At 39.7% G+C, this 19,428-nt stretch overlaps 1 protein-coding gene across 1 annotated transcript in view; it reads right to left on the reverse strand.

The window, feature by feature from the left end:
* LOC117560332 (polypeptide N-acetylgalactosaminyltransferase 10-like) overlaps positions 1 to 19,428 on the reverse strand; it is a 66,732-nt gene that overhangs the window by 29,350 nt on the left and 17,954 nt on the right. The window contains exons 2-4 of the mRNA XM_034237187.1: positions 15,042 to 15,144; positions 14,044 to 14,182; positions 8,354 to 8,520 (exon numbers count right to left, since the gene is read on the reverse strand). Coding sequence (XP_034093078.1) covers positions 8,354 to 8,520; positions 14,044 to 14,182; positions 15,042 to 15,144 — 409 coding nt within the window. The remainder of the gene's footprint in view (positions 1 to 8,353; positions 8,521 to 14,043; positions 14,183 to 15,041; positions 15,145 to 19,428) is intronic.

Genomic DNA, 19,428 nt, shown 5'->3' on the forward strand with positions numbered 1-19,428 from the left:
TATCCACCAATACACTTTTTTTCTACTGCAAAAAGTGCCTTTAGTATTTTGTTCCACTCGTTTTCAGCATCATGACATGGTGCGTAAATTCATACCCATGTAGAGTACATTTGTGCACACATAGTCAGACATGTAGGTGACAGATGGCGAGCGAAGACGTCTGTGGAGAAAGCGGCCCATTAGCTGAGCTAACCTTGAACGTATCAGGGAGGTTGGGAAGCCGGAGTGAGCCAACAGTCCCCTGCAGGGAGAGCGAGGGTCGAACATCCTTCCTGCGCGGGCTGCGGAAATTCAATTACAGCCTAATGAAGAGTGAGCTGACCTCCCCCCATCCCTCCTCTCATGCAGCTGGAGCTCATAATGAATTGTAGCTGGGCTGGTAAGACTGGTTTGATTGAGACATGTGGAGCCTCTGTCCGCAGGGTATCTGTCTCTCTGCCTTACTCTTGTCATTATCCATCTCAGCTTTCACCTTCATCTCTCTCTTTTCACTGAGCCCTGCAACCCGTCAAGTCAGATTTTAAAACTGCATTTTCTGATTTGAGTAGGAGGATAAATACCACAATATCATATAAGGAATTATTTTTATTAAAAACAAGTTACAATGAATGTGAAACACAATAAAATATCTTCTGTTTGTTTTTGGTTAAATAAACCAAATAGCAACAGCCTAGTTACAACAGCAAAGCAATCACCCACTCATTTCAGAAAAGCCGCTACCAGAGGCTTAGTGATGTGGGGACTATTTGCAGAGTTACTTGCTGAACTACCATGCATAACAAACGGTAAAATGTCAGTGGTTGCTAGAGAGACAAAGCATTTTCTCATTTGAACTTGAAATGTCTATAAAATTAGGTCTTCACACTATCCAGAGTTTTTATTTCACACCTGTAGCACATCAATTGTGAATAGTAAATAAAAGCTGTCTCTGCAAAGCCAACATAGCTACAAAAGCTTCCTACGTTTACAATTACTGTCAAGAAAGCTTACTTTTGGTCGAAGACACAACTAAAAACGCCACGAGTTGAACAGATCTTGATGCAAAAATATTCAAGTGACCGTAAATGAAATGATTTCCCTGAAAAAGTTCCAGTCTGACAACTTTCAATTTCAATTTGATCAGAAGCCTATTTAATATTCAAAACACTGCTTAATAGAGCTTTATTTTTTTAATCGTGGGGTTTTATCAGCACATGAGACAAGTAGTAGAACATTGACTAAAACAGAGGATTGATCTGGCCTGACCTATAAATGTCAAATTATTTATTGACACAAGTTTATTAAAGTTATAAATTACTTAATTCCACTTTTAACAATCCACCTCCCCTTACTGTTACATACTCTCCCCCCTCCTCCCCTCGCTGAATGTCATTCGTCTTGATTGCTCCATTTCTCACTCTATGACATTTATTTCTCGTGCCCATTCATCACCTGCCTCTAAACTGATCTACACTTCCATTTTTCTCCTGCCAACACATGATGAACGCTATTAAAAACATGTCATATCCTCTCAAATTGATAGCAACAAATTGGCAACCAAGTATATAAAAAAGATGATTGTGAACAAAACAAGTATCTTGATACACACTTGTACCTATATTACGGGTCGCATGTTAACATCCATTGTGCCCAAATGAAATGTTCTAATTTTGTTTTTAAGACAGCTGTCTAATTGATCCCATCAGGCACTGGTCAGTGACCGAATAATTGGACAATTAATCTCGAGGCTGTAAGAGATTTCCATCACAGGAGGTGGTCCTGCTGAGAGGCTCGGTGGTCCTGCAGAGAGGGATGGTCTCTGTCACACACCACAGTTAACCATGATGGATTCACCTGAGCTCACACTGTCCCTGGTTTAATGAAACTCTGCTATGAAGACGTCTAAGCCCCAATACATGCCAGAGAGATGAGATAAGAAAGGAAAATATGAAGCTGTCCTTTGGCTGACAAAGTGTTTTTTTGGTTGTTCAGGAATGTCAGGTAAAACAGCAAAAGCATTTAATTGGTTTCTTATCTAGACATATTTGACCCTGCTGTAAGAGTAAAAGACAATGAGCGTTATAACTGAAAACTCTGAGACAGCAGGTTGAACAATCAGTCCAAGCAGGAGTCTCATGTTAATGCAGTTACATCATCACAGCATTATTAAATATATCAAATATCAAACATGCCACAACAGAGATTATGCGGCTTTACAAAATTGACAGAATGATAGCATACATGCAGGGAGAAGTAGAGAAAATAAAGCGATGAACTTGTATCAAAAATGTGTGTATAATTACTGTTCATGGTTGTTTCTACTTTTGATATCTATATATTTAGTGTTAATGTTAATTCTCTATTCGTAATACATGTACAATGTCTTGTTTATACCAAACACTGTCATTATCAATAAAGGTTGTGATCAATAAAGTCAATCTCTTCTAATCGTTTCATCTCTTCTTGAGGTATGAGTCTCTGGGAGCCCTCAACATTTAAATATATATTGTAAGGCATCAAATATTCCTTTCCAAAAATCTTAAACAGAAGGGCAATCACAGAAAATCTAGTAATGATTTGCATTTAGAATACAATGGTTTACCAGCCAAATGGTGAGTTACCATCATAGTGAGATTTATGAGAGGGTTGCAGAAGAAACTTATCTTATCAAAAGAAGTCAAGGTGACGGCAAGTAATTTCTATTATTTTTTCAAATCATTGCGCATACTCAAAACCTAGCAGATCCTGTGGCTGCATTCTATTATTTTTTATTGAGGCGACTGAGGGAGGAAGGATTGGTCCCTCTGCCATTTCTATGATGGATTTAGGTCTTTATGATTGTTGAATGTCAGTGGGAATTAGGGTTGCAAAGGGGCGGAAAGTGTCCGTTACATTTCCAGAAAGTTTCCATGGAAAGTTAAGCTGGGGAATTTTGGAAATATTTGATGCAAAATTAAACAAAAAACATGATATTTCAACAGATTATTTATTTTTTAAGTAGAACAGAACAAGTTTTAATTATTCTATTGAACAATTATTTGTTTCATTGAAGAACGAAAACAGGAATGTTGAGTTAAATATTACTCATCCCCCCCAACCCCACTCATTAAAAAATGAACAAAAATGCACCCCCATCCAAAAATCCCCACAAAGTCCCATTCAAAATGTTAAATGAAAAGAGCCCTTCTCCCTCCAAAAAGTTCCATCAAACAAAAGCAAATCTTCCTTCAAGCAATCCTCTGCATTTTTGCTAAACCCTTTCAGTCAACGGGCTCTTCCTGGGCCTCATCAACATCCAACTCTTCCTCTTCAGTGTCACTGTCCAGCCTTGTTGAGGATGGCTCTGTGTCCGGCTCAAAGAGCCTTAGGTTTGCCCGAATGCCAACCAGTTTTTCCACTCTCACATTTGTGAGCCTGTTGCGAACCTTTGTGTGGTCTCAATAGCCATGCAGTAAGCAGTGTGCTATGGCATGGATATTCAAGTGTACTTGAATGGCATCTGTTTGTTTTAGTCAAGATATTACTATATCTAAGTTCCCTATGAAGAGCCAACCTTCAATTTAGAAAATTCCCAGTTAATTCCCGTTTATTCCCATGGAAAGTTTCCATCTTTGAAAATTCCCGGAATTGTTCAACCCTAGTGAGAATAGAAAAAAAAGAGGAAACAACATTTGCTATTTGACTGAGGGACTGACATACAGAAACCTGACATTTACTGTTGTCAACAATCGAACACTCTGTCAAGTTTTTACAAATCAATAGCAGCAGAGATTAGCACTCAAGGTGATGGATCTACCAGATCACACCTAGCTTTGTTCAACTTGATCCCTGGATCACTTTGCTGTGAGCTGCTGGATTCCTGCCAACTTGTTGTTGTAACTGCATGGTAAAAGGTTAGTTTGGGTTTTTGAGGAAACAAAAGATGGAGCCATGTTAAAATACTGGAGAATTTGGATTGGTTCAAGCAAAGTCTTTATTACATACAGTAGTCTGCCCATTAGAGAGCAATGACACATGTATTATTTTAAAATGACATCCTAACGCGTCTTTAAAAACTAGATTTGATGGGGTTATAAGTATTTGTTTTGCCAATATACTGTTATCAGATCTTTGAAACGTGGGACCAGATAACTGTTCTTTTTGAGAGGAGACAAGTCGGCTATGAAAAAGACGTGTTATGGGGAAACAGAGTAGATAAAAGAAAATAGAAAGGAAATATACTTGGCAAAGAATGTAAAATATAAAGAATGATAAACAATGGACACAAATACTGTATATCAATTCAAATGGGGTAAAAAGGAAATGTAAAAAATAGAGACATAAGGAATGAAACAGTTCAGACAACAAAAGAGAGATGAAGAGAAAGAGAAGGGCGGCAGGAGGACAGGAGGAAATAAATGAGACATGGAAGAAGATGAGGGAAATAGAGGAGATGAAAACAGCAGGTTTCAGTGTCTGCATGTTCTCTGTGAGTCAGTGTCTCTGCCTGAATGAACTGCTCCGACAATACTGAGGTGAGTGTGGGCAAGGTAGAGCAAGAAGGGAATGAACACAGAAAGCAAGGATGGATAGACAGCATTGTTCATTGACAAGATGATTGAAAAACAGATGAATATGGATGTAAATATTGATGTAACTTCAGTTCTTTTGCACACTAGACAGCTAGTAGGATCAGAAATATCACTCATGGATACATTTAACAAATTGTTATTTATTGGCAGTCCCTCAAAAACGAACATAAGCTTATGAACAAAGAGCGTAATGAAGCCGTTGAAACATTTGTATAATATTAGACTGTAAGGAAATGTAGGGGGAGTTATTTGTATTAAACATTATTCATCTATTCTATTATTAATGTAACTGTATCCAAATGGGCAAAGCACCAGGCAAAAGAAAAACATTTAGTATTTAAAGTGACCATTGCTCCACAGAAATCTCATTTATAAATTCCATTTTTCAATTTCAAACCATTTCTTTAGAACTTTAGAGACCTTTTCCTTTCAAGGAGCAGGAGCTTTTCAGAAGCAGAGCTTTTTAAAAACAGCACACACTGCAGTCTGCAGAGTGAAAAGCTTTCGAGAAGCAGAGCGCAGCGGGGAGTAAACAAATATAGAGACTCCCAGTGAAAGCCATCTGACCCCTGCCTGCTATCTGATGATCCTCGACGTCCAACCATTCCAAACTAAGAGCGAGATCAAAGTTCTCACAGCTCACACTTTGCTTTCCTGCTTGTTGTGTTTCTTAGATATACTGTTTACTTAAAAACACACCACAGCTTCAGCATGGGTCCACACTTTGCGCAGTCTTGATAACATGAGAAGGGAAACATGGTTTGAAATTAAAGGTGCCCTATTATACACTTTTTCATAAATATATAATAGGTCTCAGATATATACAAAACATGTCTCTGAAGTGTTTGGCTTGAAATACCAAACAGATCGTGCATTGTAGCATTACCCATAATCCCCTCTGTTTCAGCCCTGTTTCAAAAGGGCTGATTCTCTGTCCGTTACTTTAGATGAAAATAAGGAGCCACTCCCCACGCCCCTCTGAGAGATATTTGGTTACAAATAACACAATGGTGCTCTAGGAGGAGATTCAGGTGATAATGTAGGGGGGGGGGTCCCCTCTCTTTACACAGAGGGGACACATGTTTATATATAAAAGACAAACAAGTGGATTTTGCATAATAGGTGAAATAATAATAAATAAATTCATAAATGTACCTGAACACCAAAGAGGAAAGTGTTCTTCTTGATTAAAAGTGGATTACAGCAAACATGCAGGCATATTTAAATAATCAGGTATGCTTGGAGTCAAATAGAAATAGTTGTATTAATTATAATTATAGAAAGGAGAGAAGAGGAGGCTGTTCCTGCAAAGCCTCTCCGCAGCGGGGCTATAATTACACCAAATAGAATCTGGGTACTAATTAGCACCTCGTAAAAATACAACCGCACTCTAAAAAAGCATCTCATCAATTGTTTATCTTCTTCGTGTCGGCTGTGAGGTACCAAAACAAAACAGCATCAATTCATGCAACAGGGCATCAGTATTACTGTCGGCTAGCATGCTGCCGCAGAGTGTTTGAGAAACATGAGCTATTTCTCATGGAGGCTCATTCAAAGGAGGCAGCAAAATAGGAGGATTTTTTGTTGCCTTTCTGGAAATTGTTTATTCACCTTTGCAACGAGAAACTGTCATCTTTAAACCGTGTCACTGTCAGGCGCAACTGCATACAACTTGTGTTGGCTGGTTTGGTATTTAGAAGACTTAAAGGTTCCCTGTTATACTGTTTTTCATCAATATATTATAGATCTCAGATATATACAAAACATGTCTCTGAAGGGTTTGGCTCAAAATACCAAACAGATCATGCATTGTAGCATTACCCATAAACCCCTCTGTTTCAGCCCTGTTTCAAAAGTGCTGATTCTCTGTCTGTTACTTTAGATGAAAATAAGGAGCCCCTCCCCACGCCCCTCTGAGAGATATTTGGTTAAAAAGAACACATGGTGCTCGAGGAGGAGATTCAGGTGATAAGGTGGGGGGGGGTTACCTTGGTTGGTTATTGGCTAATGGTTACACAAGCCAAAACATTGTTATGACATCATAAAGTGGGCACAATCTGATCAGCTCATTTTCAGACAGGTTTTTATAGAAATGGATCAGGACAAAAAGTGAGAAAATCTTTTTTCCTGAAACTTCCAGAATCTCTTTACACAGAGGGGGGGGACACATGGTTATGTATAAAAGACATGAACAAGTGGATTTTGCTTAATAGGTGACCTCTAATACTTGGATCAAATGTACAAAAACAGAGCAATAATCCTTAATGATGTCTAGGAAAATATCTTCACAAAACAATCATTTCATTGGTAAATAAGTCTGCATTCATGAATACATTAATATGCTGTCCACAGCTGCTTTGTACTGAATGCAAGCTTGCCCTTCACTTCATTAAACCCCTGCAGGCATGCGAAGCAGCAGCACAGATATATTGATAAATCTGCAGCCTCCCATTAGAGGGGTGCCATGCCAGAGTGCAGGCTGTACAGTGTCCTTGATTAAATCACATGATGCTAATGACCCCAGGCAGCTACAAAATAAACCCAGGCACAGTCTGCTATAACTCCTCTTTTCAATCTGTATAAATAATAAAGTATCCTTCCTGTTTGTGACAGAGACAAATGACCAGGGAACATTATTCCTGTCCACATGCCTCTTTTGTAACTTCTTAAAAGATAAATGTTATTCTCTGTACAAAACATAAAGATGTGAATGCAAAATGTGTCACATTTTGAGATATATTGTTACAATTCACCATTGCCAGTTGAATAATGACTCAAATAGTGAGATTGTTGCAATCATAACAACTGCTTCAACACAGTATTTTATTATTTGATAACTATTATTATACTGATTCATTGTTAACAAATGCACCATCTCCCTTTTGCTGAAGATGCATTGTGCAGCTCTGCTGATATGCTTTCTGATTCTTCATCTCTTATCTGTGTCTCTGCGATTGGCTGATCTGTTTTTATTGGCTCTGAATGTCCAATAAAAATATCCCTCATATCCTTTCTTCTTTCCTCTAACTCAACTATGTATATTACTGTAAGCGCAATATTTAGTATCAAAGGAAATGGAAAAGTGAGCAGGAAATGATGCGTCACACTGTGGCTATGAACCAGGCATAATGATGAATATCTCGTCCCCTCCTACACTCAGACCCGGGCGATAATATTGCACTTGTCCCACGATTTAATATTCAAGGGTTCAAAGTTGTACATTAACTCCAGAGTTTAAACTGATTTAGCCGCTTGTGTGAGGGCACCAATCAGAAAGGGGATTTATTTTCTAACCTCGCTAACACTGGCAGGGTCACATATTGCCCTCATCATCACCATCTGTTCAGAGGTCACTGCAGTCTTTAGCTCCAAACACACTCCCTCCTGCAGCAGTGAGGAGGCTGGTTAGATTAACAGGAAGACATGATCCATACAAATATAATGTGTTTTTTAAACCTTCCATAAAGACAGGAAGTTAGTAGCAGTGACTATCCGGTGTCAATTCATTAGTAAATACTGCGGATTGCCCTCAGAAAAAATTAAGGGGCAGGCACACATCTACACACACTCAACACAAGAGCTTTCTGGTTTTGTTAATAAATGACCAGCTGGGCCGGTGAGCTACATTCCTGAAACACTGACTCACCACTGTGTGTGTGTGTGTGTGTGTGTGTGTGTGTGTGTGTGTGTGTGTGTGTGTGTGTGTGTGTGTGTGTGTGTGTGTGTGTGTGTGTGTGTGTGTGTGTGTGTGTGTGTGTGTGTGTGTGTGTGTGTGTGTGTGTGTGTGTTGAGAGTCACGGTACCTTTGTCGCTGAAGTCGTCGACCAGGATGATCTCTGCGATGAGCTGTGGAGGAGAGCGGTTGAGCACGCTGTGAACGGTCCTCAGCAGCGACGACCAGCCTTCGTTATGGAACGGGATGATGATGCTGGTGTTGGGCAGCGTGTCTGCATACAGCTTCTTTATACAGCTACACAAACACACAAAGCCAGAGAAAGAAATTAGAGATGTGCATAGACCAAAGTGTGTCATGCCTGTTTAAATAATAACTTTTTTAGACATGCTAGTGGGTCCAACATTTTGGTCTAGAGTGAAATATTAAAACCTATTGCACGTGTTCCTATAAGATTTAGAACACTTAGCAACACTCCCAAATAATTTAAGGATTTCATTTTCATCTTCACCAACAACTCTTATTTATTAATGTATCCCAGGATAGTTTTTACATGAGACACTAAGTTTATATAGTTATGAGAAAACTATTTAACTTTCATGTTTTACTGCACTGTACTTCTGATTATCATCAAGCCTTAGCTATGATGCTAACATAAAATGATAGGTATGTCCTCTTGTTTAGAACTTAAAGTCTATCATATTTGCAAAAATTGTAATTTGTCTTTAGCTCCGGATTTTAGGACAACATGCACCATACACAACAACAGAAACTGATAACATATTAAAATTATTTTCTTTTTTTTGTATGTACAGTTTAAACAGTGTTGCTTTTGGATCAAGTGGAGGAAATAAATCAATGAATAGCTAATAAACAAAAGCTGGTTATGCTCAGACTTAATGTAAGTAAGTGTTTGGCCATATAGATTCATGGAGATATTCAGTTTAATTTAGATGTTCAAATGCTAATCGAGAGCAGGGTGGGACATCTTGTGGAACCAGGAACACTGGCCTTTTTCTTCCGTGCTCTCAGCCCAACCTGATCAACCCTTTAATAAGACGTAATGAAGCGTTCCACCTGCTGGCTTGACCTTCCCTCCCATTCTGTTGTCTTTCTCTCTCTCCGAGTAGTTGAGTAAGAATCTGTATAGACAGTAATTATCTTCGAGTCTCTCAGGCCTGTCTGGCTGCCTCAAACTCCACCTCTGTCTTTCTTCCTCTTTATCCTTCTGTCTGTCTCTCTATCACACCCTTCAGACAGTGAGTGAGAGTGAAATGAATGAATGAATGCTGCTGGGAGGTACTGGCCTACTGAGCACTGTTGTGGCACCATGTTGTCAGACAGACGTCACTCTGCTGTCTCTTCGACCTAACAAAGAGACACACCTGTTCCCCCCCCCCCCCCCCACCACCCTGTGCTCTGCCCAAAGTCTTTGTATTTCCTGTGTAAAGCGTAAAGGACCTCTGAGGTTCAGAGCGTCCCAGACATGCAATTTATGTGCTCTTGTTTAGAGGGATTTCAGGCTTCGACACAACAGCCCTCCTCCGCATGTCAGGTCAAACATTGACCCTGTTTCATTGGTCCGTGCATGATTGAGCCAAGAGCTTGCTTTTAATTAAAGATGTTGCCAAAAAATAAGCCGCAAATGATCCCATAAACCCAAGAATGTGCTTATTAAGCCCTATCATTAGAGATGATAACCATGGTTGCGTAACACACTTTCAACAGAGTTACACAACGACACAATCACAAAGCATAGATTATGATGCATCTATTCAAGGCTTACAATTGTTGCACTGACAGCTGTTCCTTTTAAAGGATTCAAATGTGGATCGTTTCCAGTCATTAATAATTGGTACTCGCAATGTTGTGTTTCATTTAATTACATTCAAACGGCTTTGTTGTTGCAACCCCAAACAATACACCACCAAATAACAGTGTTAGTGATCAGAATCAAACGTAAATGGATCTATATTTCCTTGAAAAGTGATATATGCTGTAGCTCAAACTGTAAAATCACCATTATCATAAACAGCCTAGGATAATTTCAATCTTTATGACCTGGTATTTCTCATGTCTGGGCTCTTCTGGATCCTCTGTTAACTTTAGTGCTCTGTGGGCTAAGAGGAAGGGAATGATAAATGTACAAATAACGCTGCTGTCCAGAAGGCTTGGAAATCATAAAGTCTCACATTTTATGCCACAGCTGCATTGCTCCATCGCCAAAAGCTCTGCTCCCTTTACAGCTTTGAACATGAACAAATGTTTTAAATAATTTGAAAGAATTGGGTGCAGTTTGTTTTGCAGCGTTGATCAAGAGTGTTAGGATGACTTTAGGATGGAAAACGCTTCATAAGTGTTGTCTTACACTGTGACTGCGAAAGAAGCTTCTGGATTCCTGACACGTATCAGGTCAGCAGGGTCTGATTCTGTTTAGCAGTTGATATTTATAGTGTTTGCTGTTGTGTTTATTTCCAGTATGTTCTACTTTAATGAGTCAGAGAAGAGCTGAGAGAAACGCAGCAGGCTGTACAGTATTAACAGGTTCATATGGCTCATCATGTCTCTAAAGACTGTTATTCAACACACTTTATTCTGGTAAATGTTGAACTTAATGAATGCCTCATCCATGCCCCAAGACAACAAATAAATTAGCAGCCTTTAGGCCTCTTAGGTGTTGATATGCTGAAGTTTAGCAACTTATGTTTGTTCTTTCTATGTTGTGTTTTGATTACAAATTATTATTGTTTAGTGAGTTTTATTTTCCATCTTACATTATGTGTTCCATTTCATCCAATTGTATTAAATGTATGTGTACTATATCATTTATTTCCTGTGTTTATGTTCATTGTATGTCTATTTCCTTCCTCCAAAGCTGGACTTGTTGTATGAAAGAGGCTTTATAAATTACATTACATTACATTACATTACATTGCATTTAGCTGACGCTTTTATCCAAAGCGACTTACAATAAGTACATTCGACCAGGAAGACACAACCTTGAAGAAAACAGAATCATATAAGTACATCAGGTTTCATAGAGCCAAACATTTCAAGTGCTACTCAACTGGCTTTAGGTAAGCCAGTCCTTTATTAGTATAAAAGTGCTTTCGTTAATAGTTCTAACGCTCGAAGTGGAGTCGAAAGAGATGAGTTTTCAGTTTGCGCCGGAAGATGTGCAAGCTATCTGCCGTCCTGATGTCAATGGGGAGCTCATTCCACCATCTTGGAGCCAGGACAGCAAACCCACGTGTTTTCGCCGATGGGAACTTGGGTCCCCCTCGCAGCGAGGGTGCAGCGAGTCGTTTGGCTGATGCAGAGCGTAGTGCACGCGCTGGGGTGTACGGTTTAACCATGTCCTGGATGTAGGAAGGGCCAGATCCATTCGCAGCATGGTAAGCAAGTACCAGTGTCTTGAAGTGGATTCTAGCAGTTACTGTAAGCCAGTGAAGGGAGCGGAGGAGCGGAGTGGTGTGGGAACATTTAGGAAGGTTGAAGACCAGACGAGCCGCTGCATTCTGGATGAGCTGCAGAGGTCGGATGGCACATGCAGGTAGACCAGCCAGGAGGGAGTTGCAGTAGTCTAGGCGTGAGATGACGAGAGCCTGGACCAGAACCTGAGTCGCTTTCTGAGTCAGCTGGGGACGTATCTTCCTGATGTTGTAAAGCGTGTAAATAAAGTGCATACTTGTGGTTCTAAAGTACTAGACAAGTGGATCACCAAAATCGGTGTCAGCGGATCACCAAAATGATCAACACTTCTCTTCTTGGAATATCGACAAATACTGGTAAGATTTAAAATGTCTATGGACAGAGGCCAACAAATACATACAATAAACAAAACAATACACTTTCCGATCTTCTCCTAGCTCCTCTTCTTCCTCAGGAAATCACACTCCAAATATAACCTCAGCCCCCCTGCAGTCAGAATAAAAGCTTCTGAAGAGCAACAGAGCAGAAGTCTATCTGTTCTTCACACCTTGCAGCAGAGGGGGACATCAATGACGCTGTTAATTGCTGTCAGGAGCATGGCTTATACGAGCATACAGTAGGTGTTGTGTTGTGTGTTATCAGCTGCTGTCAGTGTAAAGCTATACATGTCTCCTGTGAATACACTGGACAATTGTTCCTATTATTGCCTGTTGTAATGAGTTGGGACGGATCCAAAAGGAAAGTTAACGGTGCTATAAGAAGGCTTTGGTGTTCAGGCAGAAGTGACCTAATGGGCACCTTCATCACATCCCAGCAGAAGGTTGGGGGGGGGGGGGGGGGGGGGGGGTCCACAGCATTTACTGATAGCAAAACATGTGTGTTTTAGTTTTTCATTCAGTATTTATTTCACATTTGTAATATTTTGTGATTTAATGCCTGGATGGCAAGTCACATTTGTGTCTATCTTAAGGTTATAAAGTATTGACTATGGACTTGAGCAGGTTAAAATCCTTTCAAGACAATTCTCAAACCAAAACAAGTCATTTCGCCTTACATTTTGCCTTGTAACACTGTAACATAATAACACACTCACTCAGGCAGTCAGATCCACATTTCACTCCTACAATCCAAATGTAGAGATCCACAGCTTTCTCTTAAATCATCAGGAAGCTCAGGATTGTATCAGCTAATTGCTGTCTTTCTTTCTTCTTCCCTCGAAAACAGACATCACAGTCATGCTCTACATCTGGCCTCTCGTCTAATAGTCAACCTTATTTTTTGAGAACAACAACCATCTGTCAGGAAGGACCGGGAGTCAGCAGGTTTTCAATCCAACCAAAGGCTCCACCAGGTGATTCATTTTTCCTTTCCGGTTGATGGAGTGCCAATCTGTGAAATAACCTGCTGCAGTGGTTGGCTGGAATGAAAAGCTGCACACGCTCAGCCCTCTGCGGCCCGTTCCTGCCCCCATTCAGATGAAACTGCTCATACAAACACAGGAGATTTATTTCTTCTTCAAAAAACGGCAGTTTAGCCTGAGGTTACTTGGCGCTTCACGGGGACATTCTTAAAGGAAGTGCTTTTCATCTGGTCACCATTGCACAGTCTATACAAATGACTGATGTGGCACTTTGAAATGGCATCACAACACCAACATGGCTCATATGGAACAGCCCTTTATTTTATAATTTATTGAGTCAAAAAAAAATCACCTTTAGTCATAAAAAATTCAAAATCAAGTAAAAAAAAAAACAAATTCTAACAATAGATAGAGTTCATTAATCACTGTTGTTGCATTATGGCATTTGATTAATACTGCCAGCTGTAATACACTTACGTTTTTTTAATACATAATAAATTAGTCAAATGAATAATAAATGTTGCCAACACCATTGAAGTCACTTAATTTATGAAATAACTTTATATTTTGACTTTATTTTAAAATCAGACCAGTCTAGTAAAAGTTGTGCTGAAATTATGAAAATAAAAAAATGTATGAACCTTTTTTTGAAGTGTCAAAGCTTTTTTTGAAGTGTCAAAGCAAAGTGTACTTTGGCTCCTGATCATCAAACAGGCCCCACCTTAGTGTTTATCTTAACACATTGTCACTGGCTATTGTTAAACTGTATTACATTACATTACATGTCACTTGTTAGACGCTTTTATCCAAAGCAACTTACATACTCAATACTGTGGACAATCCCCACAGAAGCAATTTGGGGTGAAGTGTCTTGCCCAGGGACACAACGACATGCTGACTGCAGTGGGGTTTGAACCTGTGACCCCCTGATCCCAACACCAACGCACTAGTCCACTGCGCCACACGCCGCCCATATTCCTTATTCCTCTCTAGACAAACACACACTGACACACTCATACAGGACTCACTTTGGATTGCGGATGTCAGGGACGGAGCGGTTGAGGGAGATCCGGTCGCTGACATAAATGTTGAAGCCGTTCTCCCTGTAGGCCTGGTCGACTCTGTCAGCGTCCGTGAGAGGGAACGCTCTCCCCTGTTCACCATTACCTGATCAAACAGATTACAGAACACCTCCATTTATTAAATACACCACACTGAAGTACGGTCATATTGTATCAAAAGTCTGCATACCTTTCTAAATGTTATCAACCTTTGTGGCTTCATAGGCAAAAAGGCGTAAAAAAACGTAGGTAACCTACTTTCGTTAGGATAAGATAATGCAATATTCAAACATCAAAAATAATGTCTGGCACAGTGTTGAAAGTAGTTTTCTAGTGTTTAAAGTATTGCGCCTCAAGGTTTGGAGTTTTATCAAACAAAAACCCTGATCTTTACAGTCAACAGAGATCAGATGAAAATACAAATTATTCTCAGGCCTATTTTTACATGGGGGAAACACATATTTGATTTAAAAAGAATCAGGCAGCAGTAAATATCCAGTAAAAATTAAAAATACCTTTATCATTAAAATAAATACATGTTTTATTAAGCAGAAAATATAAATTTCCTCCTAAAACAAGTGTGGAAGATAACCTTAGGCCTTTAACAACTCATTTCAGGAAGGAATAACCCATTCCAACTAGTTTACACTTTTCGTATAGAGGTTGATTTCCCTGAACAGCATATAAAACTGAGTTGGTGATGATTGTAGCAGATATAAACTATATTTATGACAGCAGAAATGCATTAAAAGCAGATTCACACCGCTGCTGCAGAGCTGGAGAGCAATAAGACTCAGAGATGGAATTGCATGGTGTGTTTGAGAAGAACAGTTCATCTAGATATAAGCATATGAATGTGTGGACCTTTCTTCAAAATATGGGATTTTTTCCTAACAGTGTCATGCGTTCCTCTATCTATGAGGGATCATCTTTGGGGAGCGACTAGGAGGAGGTTTGGGACTTACCAGATCGAGATAAATCTATTTTGATTGCTTCATAGTTATGCCAGTCTATCCTCTGCACGCCATCACGTATCACATGAGCATCCTTCCCCGCCCGATTAACCGCCTGTGGAAACACACAAGCAAGGAGAAAGCCAGTCATTATTGCTGTCAAACACGGATATACTGTACTTGTTGTAGCAGACAGTCCATCACATTCACCAACTTTAAGATGATCATTGTGGTTATAATGGATCCATTTAAAAAAGTTAGTGCTTTTAAGGACCCTTTGGCATCTGATATTTGAAAGTCAACTGCATAGAAATGCAAATTCCAGAGGAAATCAAACCCCAGGCAAAACAATGAGACGACATGAAAAGGTCCATCAAACTTTGGCCATATCTCAAAACTCTCAAATGTCAAAGTGTCTATAAATGCACCAGAAGGGAGGGTTTTTGAAAATGTTCCACTAACTCGTAAAATGTGCTTGATACATTTCCTCGAGCAAGCTTCCAAGTCTCTGTTTCACATTAACTTTTCCATTACCAAGATTTATTTGGGTATTTATAGCTACAAAACTGAACAGCTAGAAATTAGCTTAGTAATGCTAAATCAACGAGGGAACAGCCAGATGAATTGGATTTCTCCTACAGCCTAAGCAGTGGCGGCGCCAGAGTATTTGTGTTGGGTAATCTATGGTAGGGCTAACCCATACAGGTGGGGCTCAAGTCAGTATTTGCAATGTAATTACATACACGCTATATCGCCCCCCTTAACAGTGAAACGCCACGCGTGAGGTTTAGATTATTTCCCTGTCTCAATCAAAATGGAACTGTATGAAATAAAACGGCACATTTGTCTTGTAGTAAATAAAAAGGGATCACTGTGAACGTGACGTATGACAGTACACGTTGAAGATCCAATGGGGATACTGAATGGCGGTTCCGACTGATCTCATCAGTAATGCATGTCGCAGACCCAACGTTTTGTTGCTCTGATTGGCTGTAGGTCTATTCAAATTGCATTCGGAGGCTCGAAAATTCAGAGAATTTTCACACCTTTAGTGTATAAAACTCCCCCACTACTTAGACTATTCCTTGCACCCCTCTTCTAGCATAAAGCCGAATGGTCTCAACCATATTGCGTCAGTAACGTGCACTTACAGCAGGATCAGTTTGTGTGTTGTGGACAAGACCCGTATATTTTCGCAAGTTGTTTTCTCAAAATTTAGCATTTTGCTTATTATTTAATTTAATTTGCTTACTTTAACATAATTGTTCATGGTGGGGCTAAGCCATTACTTGGTATGGCTGTAGCCTACCCCAGCCATACCCTGGCGCCGCCACTGAGCCTAAGGCTTTTGGCCACTGTCAATAAACCTTCAACTTGTACAACACACTGAGAAATGGTCAAAAGTGATGTCAATTATTCAAAATGTGTTCTTAATGCGCTCTAATTTGCTAAACCACAGGTGTGCATCTTTAGGAACACTCGCAGAGTTATACAACAGTGCAGCACACACAATAAGGTTTTCTTCCTGGCCCCCTGTCAGAATCAGTGTCAGCAAAGAGATTTCTCCAGAACATCAAACTCTCACTTCCAACAGCGCTGTGCTGAGAGTTTATCCACAGAAAGTGTGCACTTCTATTTCATGCTTGAATATCCTGTGAGGAGAATATCAATGTGATGACGCAGAACCCCGCGGAGGCCTTATATACACAACCACACACATACAGAGACGCTGCAGCTCCGCATACAGAGACAGAGGATGCTTCTTCTTCCATTTAGTCATTCTACACACCGAGTGACTTTCAGTGACTCTGCATTGTGAGTTACAGGATCACAGCACAATGGAGCAATAATGAGCTCGCTGGGAGGAGGAAATTAGCGAAACACTTTAAATACAAATGACACTACTGAGAAATACAGTGAATTATTAATTAGACTGCGGGCTTAGAAGAATATGACACCAAATAAAAAACTGATCTATATACACACACATTTGGTTGAGGACTTTTGGTATGTGTGTTACGGTGTTGTTATTCAATATTTCCGATGACCAATTTTTTACTTTTGGCGGCAACTGGAAGATTGTTGACATCCATCAATCTATTTTACTATACATTCACATTGTCATTTTAATCATTTGGATTGTCTGTGTTCTAAATGCATTGTCTTTTTAAATCTATACACTGTCATCTTTTGCATGTCTGTCTATCATTGGATAGGGACCCGTCCACTGTTGCTCTCCCCAAAGTTTCTACAATGTTTTCCCTTTTAGATTCTCTTTGGGAATATTTCCTTATACGCTAAGGAGGTCTCTGCCGCAAGGACAGAGGGTGCCGTATGATGCACACCTGAAACAATTGTCTTATTGCTGATATTGGGCTATTTAGGTCAAATGTGATTGATTGGTTGGTTCCTGATAGAGACGAGTTGGAAAGTGGGGACATTTTGTCCCGTTCTCACAACAGATCAAGAGTTCATGTTTTGTTAAGGGTTAGGTTAAGTTAAGGTAAAGGTCAGGTAAAGGGATTCAGTAATAAGCAACATGTTGATGCGACACATCTCTTTTCAAACTGCAAAGTTGTGGGGACTCGTGTGCATAATCAGACTGCATTGGCTTAAATATTTGAATTTTAACACTTAAAATCCACACAAAAATGCAAATTGACATCAATCCACCTTAGAATATATAACTGGCCAGCTGCCACCTGATACAGGGGGAAGCGTGGACACCTGTTTCCACCTGTATGTATTGACTTATTATTCCATCTCCTTGCTGCTCTCACATAGATGCTGTATAGGAGAATAATTCATTCAGCTCTCTCCTCTTTCCCCCTTCTCCTCACCTGTCTCCCCCCCCTCCCTTCACCACTTCTATTCTCCTCTTTCTGTCACAGGCAGACGCCCTCAATGTGTCATACAAGGACCTGACAAGCAGCAAGAGTCCATCTGTGCAAATGTATACTAAGAAGAAGCAAGATTGTGCCGCCCCATTTCCTCCCGATTAAAATTTCAGCACACGTCGCCATGATATTCCTCTGGGGCTTTTCTTCGTTCTCGCCAAGACCTTGAAAAACAAGACAAGGAGATGAAAACTTTTCTGCTAATGTGTGCACATGTTTAGTTTTGTGGAAGCAGAACGGGGGTGGGAACTGAACCTAACAAAAGTAATTGAGACTGACAGTCGAAGAGGATGAGAATGAAAAATACAGAATCATCTGCAGGAACAGACGGGGGATGAGATCGTTTCATGTGTTAAACAAGTGGGGTAAGACAAGTAAAAGGATTCTGCGGAGATTTAAATTCTCAACACAGTCTCCTCTAATGGCCACTTGACTTTTCACAAATTGTTGATGTACTCTGGCTGAGAGACTGTCCTAAATGCTCATTATAAACTCAACTAACCAGCAAGTGCAATTGTTTAGTTATTCATTTAGATGACGCTGTTGGGATTGTTATTAGTTTGGCAAGTATTTGGTCAAATGACTAAATAAGTAGACAAAGTGATGCCTTTTTGATAACACTAGATAAGATGTCCGGGGATCACCAGAGCTATTACAATTCAAATTGAGGGGGAAATTAATATTCCAAATTGGATGTTTGACAGAAATCCATTTAATCATTGACTAGATTTTAAAAGCGGTTGACTTTATAACCCAACAGAAGAACATAGCTATTCCGTTTATGGCTCACATGAATACTGTACACCCAAGGCTCATACTTTTTCTCAACAGGACTAACATGCCTAACATTTAATGAACATTTAAACTTTATCGTGAGCACGAGAAAACGTTGTTCCCCTTAGGGGCTCCGTAAAAAGCAGAGCAGAAAGAGCTCCATGATTCTCAGGGATTTAACACTGCTTAATCTTACTATTCTTCGTTAAATGTAATGATAGAAAATATAATGCATCAAGTTCCATTTGAGCAAAAACAACACAATGTCCCTGCATGACCCTTTACATACTCACCCCACAAATGAAGCTAGCTCAGTGTTTGCATCATAATGAGCAGACAGATGCAATGTGATATGGTTTAGAGACTAGAAAAGTTTCTATGTTATAATTCACTGTATAAATGAATGATACAGAAACTCAAAACTACATAAGTCTTATTTATGATGAGCATACAATTATTGTTCTTATTTAGATTGGGGAGAAATATGTTTTTTTTCTTATAAGAAGTGTTGAATGTGAATGAAAACAAATTGTTTACTGTGAAAACTTTAAATGGAATGTCAGAGTGCAATGTGATATTTGTGATACGAGGAATTATTTACAGTATGAACCCAGTTCCATCACAGCCAGCTCATAAGAATGCAAATTCATAGCCAAGTCACACGCGCCCGCCCCGATGAGGCATTGAAACAGAGCTGAAAATAAGGCAGTACCAAAGAAAGTAATCAG

The sequence above is a fragment of the Gymnodraco acuticeps genome, unplaced genomic scaffold (assembly GCF_902827175.1).
Source record: "Gymnodraco acuticeps unplaced genomic scaffold, fGymAcu1.1, whole genome shotgun sequence".
Taxonomy (NCBI): Eukaryota; Metazoa; Chordata; class Actinopteri; order Perciformes; family Bathydraconidae; genus Gymnodraco; species Gymnodraco acuticeps.